General features: G+C 37.1%; 1 protein-coding gene across 8 annotated transcripts in view; it reads right to left on the bottom strand.

The window, feature by feature from the left end:
• The window catches only part of RAI14 (retinoic acid induced 14), a 151,068-nt gene that overhangs the window by 7,103 nt on the left and 130,763 nt on the right, over positions 1-13,202 (bottom strand). For 5 of the 8 annotated variants that reach the window (XM_060092785.1, XM_060092782.1, XM_060092783.1 and 2 more), the window contains 9 exons: positions 12,596-12,666; positions 10,967-11,073; positions 10,153-10,331; positions 9,830-9,858; positions 8,539-8,625; positions 7,534-7,620; positions 5,110-5,167; positions 2,339-2,457; positions 137-1,672 (listed from right to left, as the gene is read on the bottom strand). In XM_060092785.1, the coding sequence (XP_059948768.1) occupies positions 137-1,672; positions 2,339-2,457; positions 5,110-5,167; positions 7,534-7,620; positions 8,539-8,625; positions 9,830-9,858; positions 10,153-10,331; positions 10,967-11,073; positions 12,596-12,666 (2,273 nt within the window). The remainder of the gene's footprint in view (positions 1-136; positions 1,673-2,338; positions 2,458-5,109; positions 5,168-7,533; positions 7,621-8,538; positions 8,626-9,829; positions 9,859-10,152; positions 10,332-10,966; positions 11,074-12,595; positions 12,667-13,202) is intronic. The other 3 variants (XM_060092786.1, XM_060092787.1, XM_060092788.1) reach the window with 3 other exon arrangements.

The raw sequence follows: 13,202 nt of genomic DNA, 5'->3' as shown, positions 1-13,202 counted from the left end.
GGAGTCATGTGTGGAGCTTCTGACCATTCACAATAGGTTAGTGCTTACAAAGGGTAAAAATGTTAACCACAGTAAATGAAGGTTGAAAGTCCTAGCGTACTAGCTAGAAATTCAACAGCAATACAGTCTCACCAACCTTCTTGTCTTTATCCTCTTCCAGTTTTGAAGAGCTTTCAGAATCTCTCTTCATTTCTGCAAGCTCCTCCTGAGCATCCTGGCATTTCTGCAGAAGTTCATTTACTTCCTGCTCTTTGGATTTCAAGAGAGTCTGAATGTTTTCCCTTTCCCTTTTCATTTGTGAGACCTCACTTCTCATCTGGGCAACCTCCGAATGGGCCTTCTCTTTCTCTTTCATGGAATCCTTTAATTTTGAGGCCAACACGCTCACTTCGCTTTCCAAAGACGACTGGAGCTTCTCATAGGCAGACCTGGGCACCATCGCGTCGGTCACGGCCGCCTTCTCCTCTAGGAGTTGTTTCTCCAGCTTTGCCACCTCCCCTTCCTTGCTCGCGAGGTGCTCTTTAAGACTGCCTATTTGTTCCTCCATCTCTTTGGCAGTGGTCCGCAGCGCGGTTATCACTTGCAGATGCTCCGCCATGGACACAGAGTTCTCTCTCTGTGCATCTACCAACTGTTTGAGCTGGGTCAGCTCATTCAGCACTTTGGAATACTGCGACTTCATTTCAGACAGTGCCTCTTCAGCCTTCGCTCTGGATATGTTGGTCACTTGCATCAGCTGCTCGTGCTCTGCTTTATGGATATATTCAGCCGTGACGTCTTCTAGAGATTTCCTCTTCCTGTAGTCCTCCAGCTCGGCCTGGGCCTCTTTGTATAGCTGGGACAGCTCACTCACCTGCTTGTTGAGTTCATCTATCATCCTGTTCATGGCCTCTTTCATGTCCCCAGCTTCATCACCCGCCTCCTGGGTCATCTGATTTTTCAGTGTATCTTTTAATTTCATGATTTCTTCTTGGGCCTCTTGGTATTTCTCAAACAAAAATGCCTTCTCCTTGTTCATATTCTCAATCACCGAGCAATATGAGCTTTTCATTTCCTCGTACTCTTCCCCAGGTGGCTTCATAACCACCGCTTTCTCCCTCTCTACCAGCTTTTCCTCCAACTCTCTCACTCTCCCTTTATTTCGTTCACTTTCTTCCAGTGCGTTCTGGAGATCCCGCTTTAGCACGTCTACTTCCTCCTCGGTGATCCTCAGCTCGCGGAGGCCTGAGTCAGTATCCGTGCCTTCCGGTGAGACCAGGCCCAGTTTCATCTGCTTCTGCACACTCAGGACTTCTTTCATAGCTTCCTCGTACTTGCTCTGAGTTTCCTTAAGTTTCTGGCTGAGGTCGGAGCCGTTCTCTGAAATCTCCGAGTTGTTTAAGCACACCGGCTCTGTCCTTCTGGCCTGGAGCTCGGCCTGCAGCTCTTTCCTCTCTGCTTCAGAGCTCTCCAATTTCTTCTGCAAGTCGTGTAACATCTCCTGTAGTTGCTGGATCCTGACATCGCTGTCGATAGTGGATTTACTCAAGGAATGTGTTAAGACAGATGGAGACGGTTTGGAGTCTGGGGGAGGCGTTTCACTAGGTTTGCCCGGGGATGGGGCCAAGTCAGTTTCAGCAGAATGGTAAAAGTCAAAGCTCAGGTCTGCTTCTGCCTCCCTGGGCGTCTTGGCCTGGAAAAAAGAGGCAAGAATGAAGTGGCACCAAAGGTGGGGTTAGATGAGGAAGCAACTGCAACGAGAGAGCGATTCCAAACCTTACATGCGGCAGAGCGGCAGGATCGCTGTGCACGCGTCCTCTCGCCCCGTGAAAAACTACGGTCTGGGACGCGAGAGTCCGGCTAATGACTCTAAGCGTCTTCTGTGCTCTCTTAGGACAGATTATGTGTGCCACTTTAAAAATGTGAGATTTGTTTTGGCTGAAGAGCCTCTGACTCAAATGTTTCCTTTGTTTCTCATATTATTGTAGTTGCCAAGAGGGACAATGGGCTTAATACAGCTACTTCTTATCAAGTTCTTAAATCTGCTAAATGATCAACTTTACTAAGTGAATAACTGACTAATCATATATATGTGTGTGTACACATATGTATATATATTGTCATATATATCATACTATGTATATAATTATATATAATTTACCAATTTACAAAAATAGTTAATGAATAAACTCTCTCAAGAAACAAATAATTTGAAACTATAAAATGCTTAAGGCTAATTATATTTTAAAAAGAAGAAACTAATGTCGATGTCTAAAACAAAATATCACCTGACTAACCCTGAAAAACCCAATAGCTTGAACCCTACAGAATAGACCGTGTTAGCAATCTATTTACCTACCTGTAATTTATCTTGTAATTCCTTATTGTGTAAGGTAAGAGAAGCAACTTTTGCTTGCAGTAGGACAAGAAGATCTTGTTGGTCAGCTTCAGAACTTATATCTAATAAGCTATCAGCACCTTGGAAAAGAGACAGGAAATATCAAATAATATTTAAAAAATTAAACTGTTATTTCTCTGGTCTCTTACAAACTCACTTTCTGCCCAATCCAGTTCTTCTTCCTAGTCCAGACTATGAATGAAAGCCCCCTGCAGCTGGATAGATAGCAATTCTCAGGTACTGGGGTTTCCTTACTGGCGTTTCCCTAACACATATACTAGGTGCCTGGATACAAATAAGCACATCTGAAAACTGATGGATTTGGTCACACATTTTCCGTTCACTTAATCAAGTGCCACACCTTGGTTGTTTTTTGTTCCTCCCATGCCTAATGCATCCCATTCTGTGAATCCTTTCAGAAAGATCTCTGGAATCTGGTTCACTTCTTATTCCCACATCCATCACTCTAGTTCAAACTTCATCACCATACTTGGTAACTCTACAAATGGCTTCCTAACAAATCTCTCTCTCTCTCCTCTAGTGAAAATGTAGCCTGTACCAACAACACTGTCAGACTAATCTTCCTAAAACATACTTTGATAGGGTCATTCCTTTGGTTCAAGTGTTTTAATTGCTCTCCTGCTAAAAATAACCTCCAAATTCCTTCATCTGGATTAAGGCCTCTAGGATCTGGCTCCAATCTACTTTTTTTCAGGCTTATAACTCCTGATGTTTTTCTCTAGTATCCCATTTTCATCAGATTCAACGCTTCTATCACATCCTCTATATTCTCAACACAAGGCTGCTTCTTTAATTCTTCATCCATGACTGCCCTTGTAGCACCTCTTTGGCTAGATAACTCTTAGGCATCCTTCAAGACTCATGGCAAATTCTGCCTCTTCCTTAAAGCATTCTCTGACCACCCCAGCATGAAACAGCCTTCTCTGCATCCCACAGTAAACACTGTTGGTAAACCAGAACTATTTGAGATTCTACTGATTATCATGCTGAAATAACATTTAAAGCTATGCTACTCAAAGTTCTCATTGAGACAAAACAAGAAACGTCCTCCAGAATGTCACTCAGTGTACTGCTTCCTTCATCCAGAAAGTCTTCCTACGGAAAAAAAAAATTTTCAGGTGGACAAAACAGTGTGCTTGGCTGGATGACTTTCTGCTCTAAACTCCTTAGTTATTTTAGACTGGCAACAGTTTAGAGACCACACTCTGAATAGCACTGATCCAAATTTCTACTGTTATTTAAAAATTTTCTCAAGCCATTTAATGCAAGGATGAAAACTTTAATCTTAATTTGGAAGGATACAAAATGACATTTCTTCATAGAAATGCTTACTAATCATGTCTGGTGCCTAAACCACAGCTTTATGAGTGTTCTTGACAAAGAGTCTGGTCAGCTTGGAATGAACCAGGGGATTGGGAGCATGAGGGTAATTCTAAGCAACAAAAATTACTTCTAAGCCATGATGGATGGCTTTTAAAGTATACAATGTAACAACTGTTCAGTTATATTAACATTGTTCTCTGCCAGGAATATTTCTTAATATTTCTAAATTCTGTAAGTTAAGGGCTCCAAACACATATGAAATACATAACAGACTAAGAAACTGAATGCTGCAGCAAAAAGGGGCCTTTGAAGTAATCTACTCTACATTTCAAATTGATTCTGCATATACCATCCTACATTCTTAGAGGATAAAGCAACAGGATGGACTCGATACAATGAATTAAACCGTGTCTTGGTGAAGACAATATGATAGTGTGTGATTTCATTAACACTCTTTGTATGTGTCTTTTAAAAATCAAAAGTAGAAAAGTTAGATTGTGGCAGCCGTGGAGGTGTTCAGTTGGCTCTCCCCTCGAGAAATAACCTGCTGCTCAGTTGTAAGGAGGGCCGCTAGCTGGCAGCTTACAGCCTATGGACCTCATCTCAAAACGATGTTTTAAAATGCATGAAATAAGCTGGGACGAAGAGAGAGAGTGGCATGGACATATATACACTACCAAACGTAAAATAGATAGCTAGTGGGAAGCAGCTGCATAGCACAGGGAGATCAGCTCGGTGCTCTGTGTCCACCTAGAGGGGTGGGATAGGGAGGGTGGGAGGGAGATGCAAGAGGGAGGGGATATGGGGATATATGTATATGTATAGCTGATTCACTTTGTTATAAAGCAGAAACTGACACACCATTGTAAAGCAATTATGCTCCAATAAAGATGTTAAAAAAAATAGAATGTACAGTTTACAGTAATTGGCGACCTTCTTTGTAACACACCAAATAACAAGATATGGAAGCAGGTCTAATAACTGCCATAATTTCTAGCAGAGATACTGTAAATGATCTTTCAAGGTATCTGTAATAACAGTGAGGTGATATGATATTATCTGTGAATTTTCTTGGTGTCAGAATCACTGATCTGCTAATACCACTGGGGCTTATTGCCTATATTCATAATTGAAGGAAGTACTAATGCTAAATTAGGAACAGATGAAAACAGAGATATATTTCACAAGTCCCAAGCTCAGGGACTCCTTAATCTAGGTGAAAGCCCCCTGAAGTAGAGAGTACCAGGCTGTGCACTGTTGGCAGCCTTAGGGTGGCACCCTGGGTTCTCCGACTTCCCCAGACAGGGTACCCCTGCTTGGCCTTTGCTCTCTTAAAGGAACATGAAATAGAGATCGGTCAAGGGAACAAAAATGCCCCTTCATCTTACCCGTAGTACTGTCACTTAGTCTGTCTTTGTTTTCCCGTATAGAACTGATCTCAGCCTGCTGGAACACAAAAATGACTTAAAAGAATATTCCTGAATGGAACACTCTACAAAAGAATCAAGCAAATTTTCCTCCTTGAGTTTATACAAGTTGGTGCTATCCTACTAGAAAAACAGAGAATCTCCAGGAAAGAAGATATTTAAAAATACAATAAAAGTGACAGTTATCTCCCGAGGTGCAATTTTTACTTAGAGGTTCCAGAGGGTATATTCTCAAAATATTTTTCAGAAATTTCAGTAAGTATATTACAAATATCTTTGAAGATTATAATAAAATTACATAATAGCTAACTTAGTGGGCTACGTGCTAAAGCTTGAGATGGTGAATACTACTTTCATGACAGAGTCAAATAGAAGTTTTACTTATCTGGGTAATATATTAAAATATATTAGAAGCACTTTTCAGCTTTATCATTTCACAAATTAACTATTAATATATTATTATTAATTATTTTTAAGGGAAATGGTAGTAAATGAGACCTGTCACAGAAAATAAAGGTAATTTTATAAGAGAATAAAAATTCTTATGGCTGTGGACTGACAATCCCCTAAAGATTTCCTCTAAACTTGTATCCCTGAATATCTCTGTCCATTAATATATTGGAAAAATTCTTTACCTTCAAAGCCAGATTCTCATTCCAAAACAAAATACAGTCACTTGCCAGAAATTGCCATGTTTTATCTAGATGAGCCACAGACCATGATAAGAGAGAGAATTGTTCAGCAAAGGGGCTTTTGTAAAGGCTCAAATGCTAAAAATGAAGTGGCTCATTTTTGGCAAGTGCTTATCATAAAAAAGGCTATATTTTGTACTATATATATATAGTACAATAAACTACATCCATTGGAAGCTTACAATTTGAGGAGTTTTGACAGATACACACCCAAGGAACCACCACTATAATCAAGATTCAGAATATTCCCATTACCCCTAAAAGTTTCCTCATGCCTCATCACAGCCAATCCCTGCCATTCCCAGGCAACCACTACTCTCCTTTTTGCATTTTCTAGAATTCCTATAAATGGAATGTCATAGGGGATGAATTTCTTTGAACCTGGCTTCTTTCATTCAGCATGATGGTTTTCAGATGCATCCATCATGCTGCTTGGCCAGCACTTCATTCTCTTTTATGGCTGAGTAATATTTCATTACATGTATGTATCTCATTATCTTTATCCATTCATTTGTTGGAGGACATTTGGATCATTTCTAGTTTGGGGATATTTGAATAAAGATGCTATAAACATTTGTGTATATGATTTTTTGAGACATATATTTTAATTTCTCTTGGGTTAATATCTATGAGTGAATGGCTAGATCGTATGTTAGGTATGTTGAACTTTTCAAGAAACTGTCAAATGGTTTTCCAAAGTAGTTGTACCATTTTACATCCTACCAACAGAGTATGAGAGTTCTAACTCTTCCACATCATCACCAACAATTTGTATTTTTAATCTTTTTAAACTTTAGCTATTCTAAATTGTGTCCTTTTTTATCATTTTGTGATTTTTTTAAAGAAATAAAAGTCTTTTTACACTCTATTTCTGAAAGACATAATTTGTGATATTATTCTTTGGAACGCATTGCCTCCTTTGAGCCATAATCATATTAGAAGATACTAGGGTGGTAATTATAAGAGCATAACTTCCTTTCCTTGCCTTGTATTTTAATAAAATCTAGTTAAAGCAAGGGAAGTGATAGGTGGATAGAATCTTTTCCACATCAATGTGCATCCAAGTTAAAAGAAAATTCATTTTTAGTAATTCTTAGAAGGGAGAAAAGAATAAACAATGATGCCATTGAAATTTCATTTTAACAATTATAAATTTTACTTTCTTTCCAAGTACAATTTCCTAGTGATTGTTAGGTAAACAGATATTAAATTGAAATACCCTCCCATTCCTTAAAATACTTTCCAACCACAAGTCTAGAGAATTAGGTGGAATAAGACCTAATGGATTTTCTAAAATTCTAAAATAAATACATATTACTTTTATAGTCAGTAAAAAGTTTAATTAAAAATATACAATTACTTCTTAGTAAGACAGCAGAGAATAACCATTTCTTTCTTTTTGATTAGTATTATAGCAACTCAATTTGGTAAGATGACTGGTGATCTTAAAGTCTTATCTTTGTCCTTTTTTAATGAAGAAAATTAAATATTAGCTAACAAATATAATTGATTCATGCTACTCTTTTTGTATGGAGCCCATGCTAGGAAAAATAATCAAAGGGTGCTTTATGATGAAAAGGTTTGAACCAATGACTGAGAAATATATTCTGTTTTGCCCAATGCTGTGTAACTTAAATCAAATCTATTATGTATCTTAAAATTCAATAATAAGTTGGACACAGAAAGGAAATACCTTGAAGGGTGGTTCAGCAAAAAATACTGATTCCTTTCCTGAAAGTGGTGTTGAAGTTATTGATCTTGGGGAAGACACATCACTCAACTAAAAAAACAAAATGAAAACCATCAATAAAGAGTCATTTTTCAGTCTTCTACAGTGCCAAAGAATTAGCCTATTTAACCAATACAAATAAATCTAACAATAATTATCCTTAGTTTCAGTTAATTCAAGGGTAACATATTTTCAGTGTAATTCAGCTATCTCAAATACTTTTTGAAAGTTTGCCCAGTAGAATTAACTACGGAATTTCACTCCTATATTCACTAGAATTAACGTTAAAAATTTATAAAACTTCTATTGCAGATTGAGAATATTATTAATGAATATGCTAACGTATTTAACATTACTTACTGGATGAGAGATTCTGCTCAAATATTTGATATGGATTCTTTTTATGGCCTATGATTCTTTTAATAACAAACCCTGGCCTGTTTTTATTTACCATTTCATAGATATTCAAGCTTCCTCCTCTATTCAGTAATCACTATAAGCTCAGAAATGAAAGCTGTTTTTTTTAATATTAGTCAACCTTAAGTGTAATAGGAAAGGCAAATCTATTTTAACAACATTTAATAAACCAACTAAAATTCATTTTCAACTAACGCCTCACCAGCTACACATTCTCCCCCACTTTACTAGAGCTGTTAATACGAGCTCTGAAAATAGACTGAGCTCATTATCTTGGGGAAAAAGTTCCTGTCATAGATTTTAAGAATTTTGAGGCTTTTAAAAAAGATACTGTTCAATTCTTCAGTTTTGAAATAAGAATCAACATTATTTCCATACTAATAATCAAAATTCTTCATACCACTATTTGTAATTTAAAACCACTACAGAAAATTTCAAATGTGCATTTAAGGGTCAATTTTAAAACAGTACTTTTTGGCCTAAACACAAAATGACAAAATTATGGCTTTGTTGTTATATGTTTGTTCATTGTTGGTTTTCTTTTATTTTTACCTGGGTAGGACTGATAGGAGGTGGTGGAGCTTTGCGTTTTTTTGGAGTTCCACTTCTCTCTGAGCTTATTTTAGAGACTTGATCATGCTGAAAGTTGTCACAGTCCAAAGAATGGAGGTGGGTTAGTTAGGTTAGTAAAGTCTGAGTAAATAGCTTCATCAAACAAATGAGAAAAACCTCAACAGTTCATGCATTTCTTACTTTATCAAGATCTGAAATCTGCTACCAACATAAAAATAAGTAATATGCATGCTCCAAGTTTTCTTCTAGCAGCCCATGCTTTAAAGCAAGAAAATAAAAATCACAAGACAAAACCAGATTAAGTTGGTATGGAGAACTGGGAAAGTAGAGAATAAGGGGTTGTTTACCACAACTTAGAACCCAGAATACATTCATAGTCTAGCTTCCATCTTAATGCAAAGCAGTGGTATTTCCCCGACCTTTTCATTACTTCCAGTCCTTTTCTTAAAGAATATACAGTTGACCCTCCATATCCACAGGTTTCACATCCAAATTCAACCATCTGCATATCCCAGAATTGCAGATACAGAGAGCCAACTGTATCACACTATTTTATATAAGGGACTTGAGCTTCTGCAGATGATACCAAGGAATGACCATAAATATGGGAAAAAAGGGAGAACCTCATCTCTGAAGGTTATGGATAAATATAACACAATTGGTACAAAATAAATTCAGTATCAAGTATTTGCTGATTATGATAATTTTTTCAAGAACATAGATGTATAAATAAATAAAACAGCCAAATATATATCTCATTAATAAACAGTAGTGACTACGTTTTTAGGAAAAACTCCAAAGTAACAGGGTAAACTTCTCAATTGCTATCTGTGTAAAATGAATGACATTTTAGAAAAGCTCTAATTAAAATAAAAGAAAATGCTAAATCTCTTACTTTCATTAACTAACATGGCTATGGACAGAGTTCTATAATTCCTGTGATATTACAAGAAGTTAAAATACTGTTGTTCTCAGAGTTAAAATCACATCAAACCTTTTCACACCAGTAGGAAATATTAGTATATTTCAGAAAAAGATGAATATATAAGTAGCAAGTTTAAAGTTACATGCTTTGGAAATAGGGTAAATCATTAAGAAAATATTTACCACCTTACAATGAATCATTTATTCCAAAGATATTTTACTCCTTAAGTAGTTTCAGCATAGTCTTTATCACTTTCCTAATGGACCACAGAGTGGTTTAATTAGAACATGTTCGAACTCCCACAGGCAATGATGAAAAAGAATCTCCATCCCCAAAGATAAATACCTGCTTTGGTTTTGTTGGTGTCTTTAAATCTATAGAAGAAAAGTGAGGGAAAAAAAAAAACCTATAAGAACCATGACTCATATCCACTTTGGGTGGCAGGGTATATAAACACACACACACACACACACACACACACACACACACACACACACACACACACACCCATACACACCCATACACACAACATACACAATATTCAACACTACTTTTCTCCAGAAATATATTTAAAAGAATAATAAAATATATTGCACAAATTCCTTTAACCTTCGGGGAAAATGGAGTGGATAAATTTAAAACAACACTGGCTATTTTCTTTCACATACCAGCATCCTGAGAGATTTTTGATAATAGAAGGCTTTGAATTCCTGCATTTTCTGAGAGTTTGGAATAATGTAAGGCATTGTGTCCAAGAGAATCTACAAGGTTTAGGTCTGCACCCTTTTTAATTAAGGCTTCCACAATGTTAGAGCTGCCAATCTCACAGGCCAGCATGAGAGCAGTTCTAAAGAATGAGGAGACACAAAATTAGTACACAAAATGTGAAAACTTTTTGCTAGGAAATCATTTCATTTGTCTTAAAAACAGAGGAAAGAAGACTAAGTGCAGTTAAACCTGTACTACACTTAATTTTCTAGGAAATTCAAAATGGAATGCTATCAAAAATAAAATTGGGTTGCTGTTTTATAAAACTTCAGATTAAATCAGAACATTAAATATTAGGTCAAATAACATAGACATAATCTTCTAAATATGATGAAATTTAATACGATTGGCACAAATCTTGCCTTTTCTTCAAATCAAGTTTTTTAAAGAACCTATAACATTTTAAGACTGTTTTGAAAAAACAACCAATATGTTTACTTTTATTTTGCATGAAAAGGCAAAGGAAACGGCCTATTCATTTTAGCATTTAATAATCTCATCACAGACACAGTCAGCAATGATGCTCCCAGAGGTCTGGGGAAAATACTTTTTAAGTCAAAACAGATTCTTAATTATCCAAAAAGGCAGAAATCAGTAAAAGAAAGAAATTAAAACTGCTTTAAAACAAATGATCCAAAATACAGCTGTGATATTTTGAAAGCTTCTCCGAATGTGGATATCACTGAAATAACATGCTTTCTAATTCTGTGGTACCTTCCATTTTTGTCTCTGGAATTTACATCTGCTCCATGATCCAGGAGAAAGCGACAGACCTCACTGTGGCCATTTTGTACTGCAAGAAGCAGTGGTATAGTCCCATCCTAGGAGACAAATTCAGATTAAGATTTTAATTTAGATGCCAAATGCCGGGACTGCAAAGGTCCTTATTCCTTCTACATTTATTCCTGACTTGTCCTGCTGGTCTTACATGTGACCCATCAAAGTAGTCTGCCCCCTAACACTACCCTTGTTTTGGAATCCCACTGACTGTGGGCTTTTCCTCAGGAGTCAGTCTCTCAGGCTGCTTGTCGCCTGACTATGATGTGAGAGACAGTGGGATGCAAAGTATGTAAAGGCTCGAGGCAAGTATACCATGTTTATTGAGAAATGGTTCTCCATGGTTCTGGAGAAATGAAGGGCTGTTCCATATGGCATTAGTAGGTCGCACTGCTCTCTAAGCAGTTTCTTCTGAGTGAACTACACATATCCTAGTATCCTGCCATGCCACCACCGTCTTCTCAGAAAGCATACCCTTTCATAACCTTACTAGGTATCGAAACATACGTTAAGAGTTTATTTGTTCATTACTGACACATGACTAGATAAAGGGACTGATGGAAAGAATGATTTGTTTAATATGTTATAACAATTGGCAATTCCTTTAGAAAAAAGAATTTAGATCCCAACTCATACAAACTATGTAAAACGGATTAAGAATCTCAACATTACAGTATGAAACGAATGAAAAAAAATACTAGAAGAATTTATAGGTGACGATTTCCAGAATCTTAGTTTGAAGTGGGGTCGGACTCAAATTATGTAAACCAGAAAGAGAGGCTCTTATTCTGCTCTTGCCTTGAACATACCCCACAAATGGGGTTGACCGTCATTTTAGGCAAAGGAAAAAAAAAAGTTACAATATATCCAGTTATTTTAACATGGGGATATTTAAAAATACAATTGCTGCTTAAGGATTAAGTATCCACTCAAAGTCGAACTTCAGAATTTCTAGAAAATTATCTCTGTGAAGTTATAATACTTTCTGGTTATAAAGTACCGAGATTCAGGGAGCGTGAATTTATTTACAGATTCTAAATGCTCACTTCGCAATGTCCCCATCAGGAATAACTTACACATGCCAAGTCCCATGCTACAGCAGGAAATTTAACCCTATAATCAGGAGCAATAGACATGTCAGTTTATTCTCAAAATAGCCCAGCAAGGTCAAAGTCGGCTACAAGTGGTCTTTAAAATTGGAAAACCCTAGTACCAAAGGTAATATATGGGGTGCAAAAAGAAAATAATAGAACTTCTATTTAGACTTATTTTTAATTTATAAAAATCAAGAAATTAAGCCTTATTAGTATTTAGGTTGATGGTAAGCCATGTGTCTATCCTTAGAAACAAACACAGGAAGTGCATGCTGCAAAACGTTTTATTAACGGTTTAAGGACCAACGGGGATAATACTTAAATCTGTTTTGCACAAGAGGATCTAGGTCAGAAAGCAACAGACTTTTACCAGATGCTTGGGTCTCTAAGGTCTTCGTGACTCCCAGAAGTAGCCCATGGTGCTCTAGACACCAGTGTCCATCTGCACCTCTAGTGGTCACCTGGTACTTACCAAATCCTTGAGGTTTATGGGGCTTTTGTGCTCGCAAAGAACCTGCACAGCTTGAAGGCAGCCCTGTGCCGCTGAGAGAAGGAAGACACAGAAACCACAGCCAATCACAAAGCTACTCTCACAGCCAGGGGCATCAAACACTTCTATGAAGGAAAAGTTCACCTTCCACCCAGCTTGCATACGTTGCATTGAAGAGAAATGATGTCAGAATGGTTAAGTAAGTGGTGTTTTAAATTACTGTTTAATTTCAGCGTCATCCAGACCTAAAGGCAGTGCTTGCCAGTTGTTGCCTTTAGGCAAACCTTTGGTTTAGCTTTTCGTGGGACTTAGCTTTTCCACAACTAGCACTAAAAGAAATTTGCAAATCTCACCATCCTGGACTTCAGTACCAATGTTTCGTCACTGGAAACTGTGTGACAGATAGTAAAACCAAATGTTGATAAATAAAACTGATTGATGTTCCTTTTGATCCCCAAGTAAAAAAAAAATCTGTACCACACATTACCTGAAATCTACAAATGCTCATGAATATCTCTTAAACAAGAACCTCACGTTAATTAAAATACAATAACCAGGACAAGTTTTACTAGTTGTTTGGCAGGCGACT

The sequence above is a fragment of the Mesoplodon densirostris genome, chromosome 3 (assembly GCF_025265405.1).
Source record: "Mesoplodon densirostris isolate mMesDen1 chromosome 3, mMesDen1 primary haplotype, whole genome shotgun sequence".
NCBI classification, from domain to species: Eukaryota; Metazoa; Chordata; class Mammalia; order Artiodactyla; family Ziphiidae; genus Mesoplodon; species Mesoplodon densirostris.
Note: the sequence above shows the minus strand (reverse complement) of the source record. Positions and strands in the feature narration are given on the sequence as shown.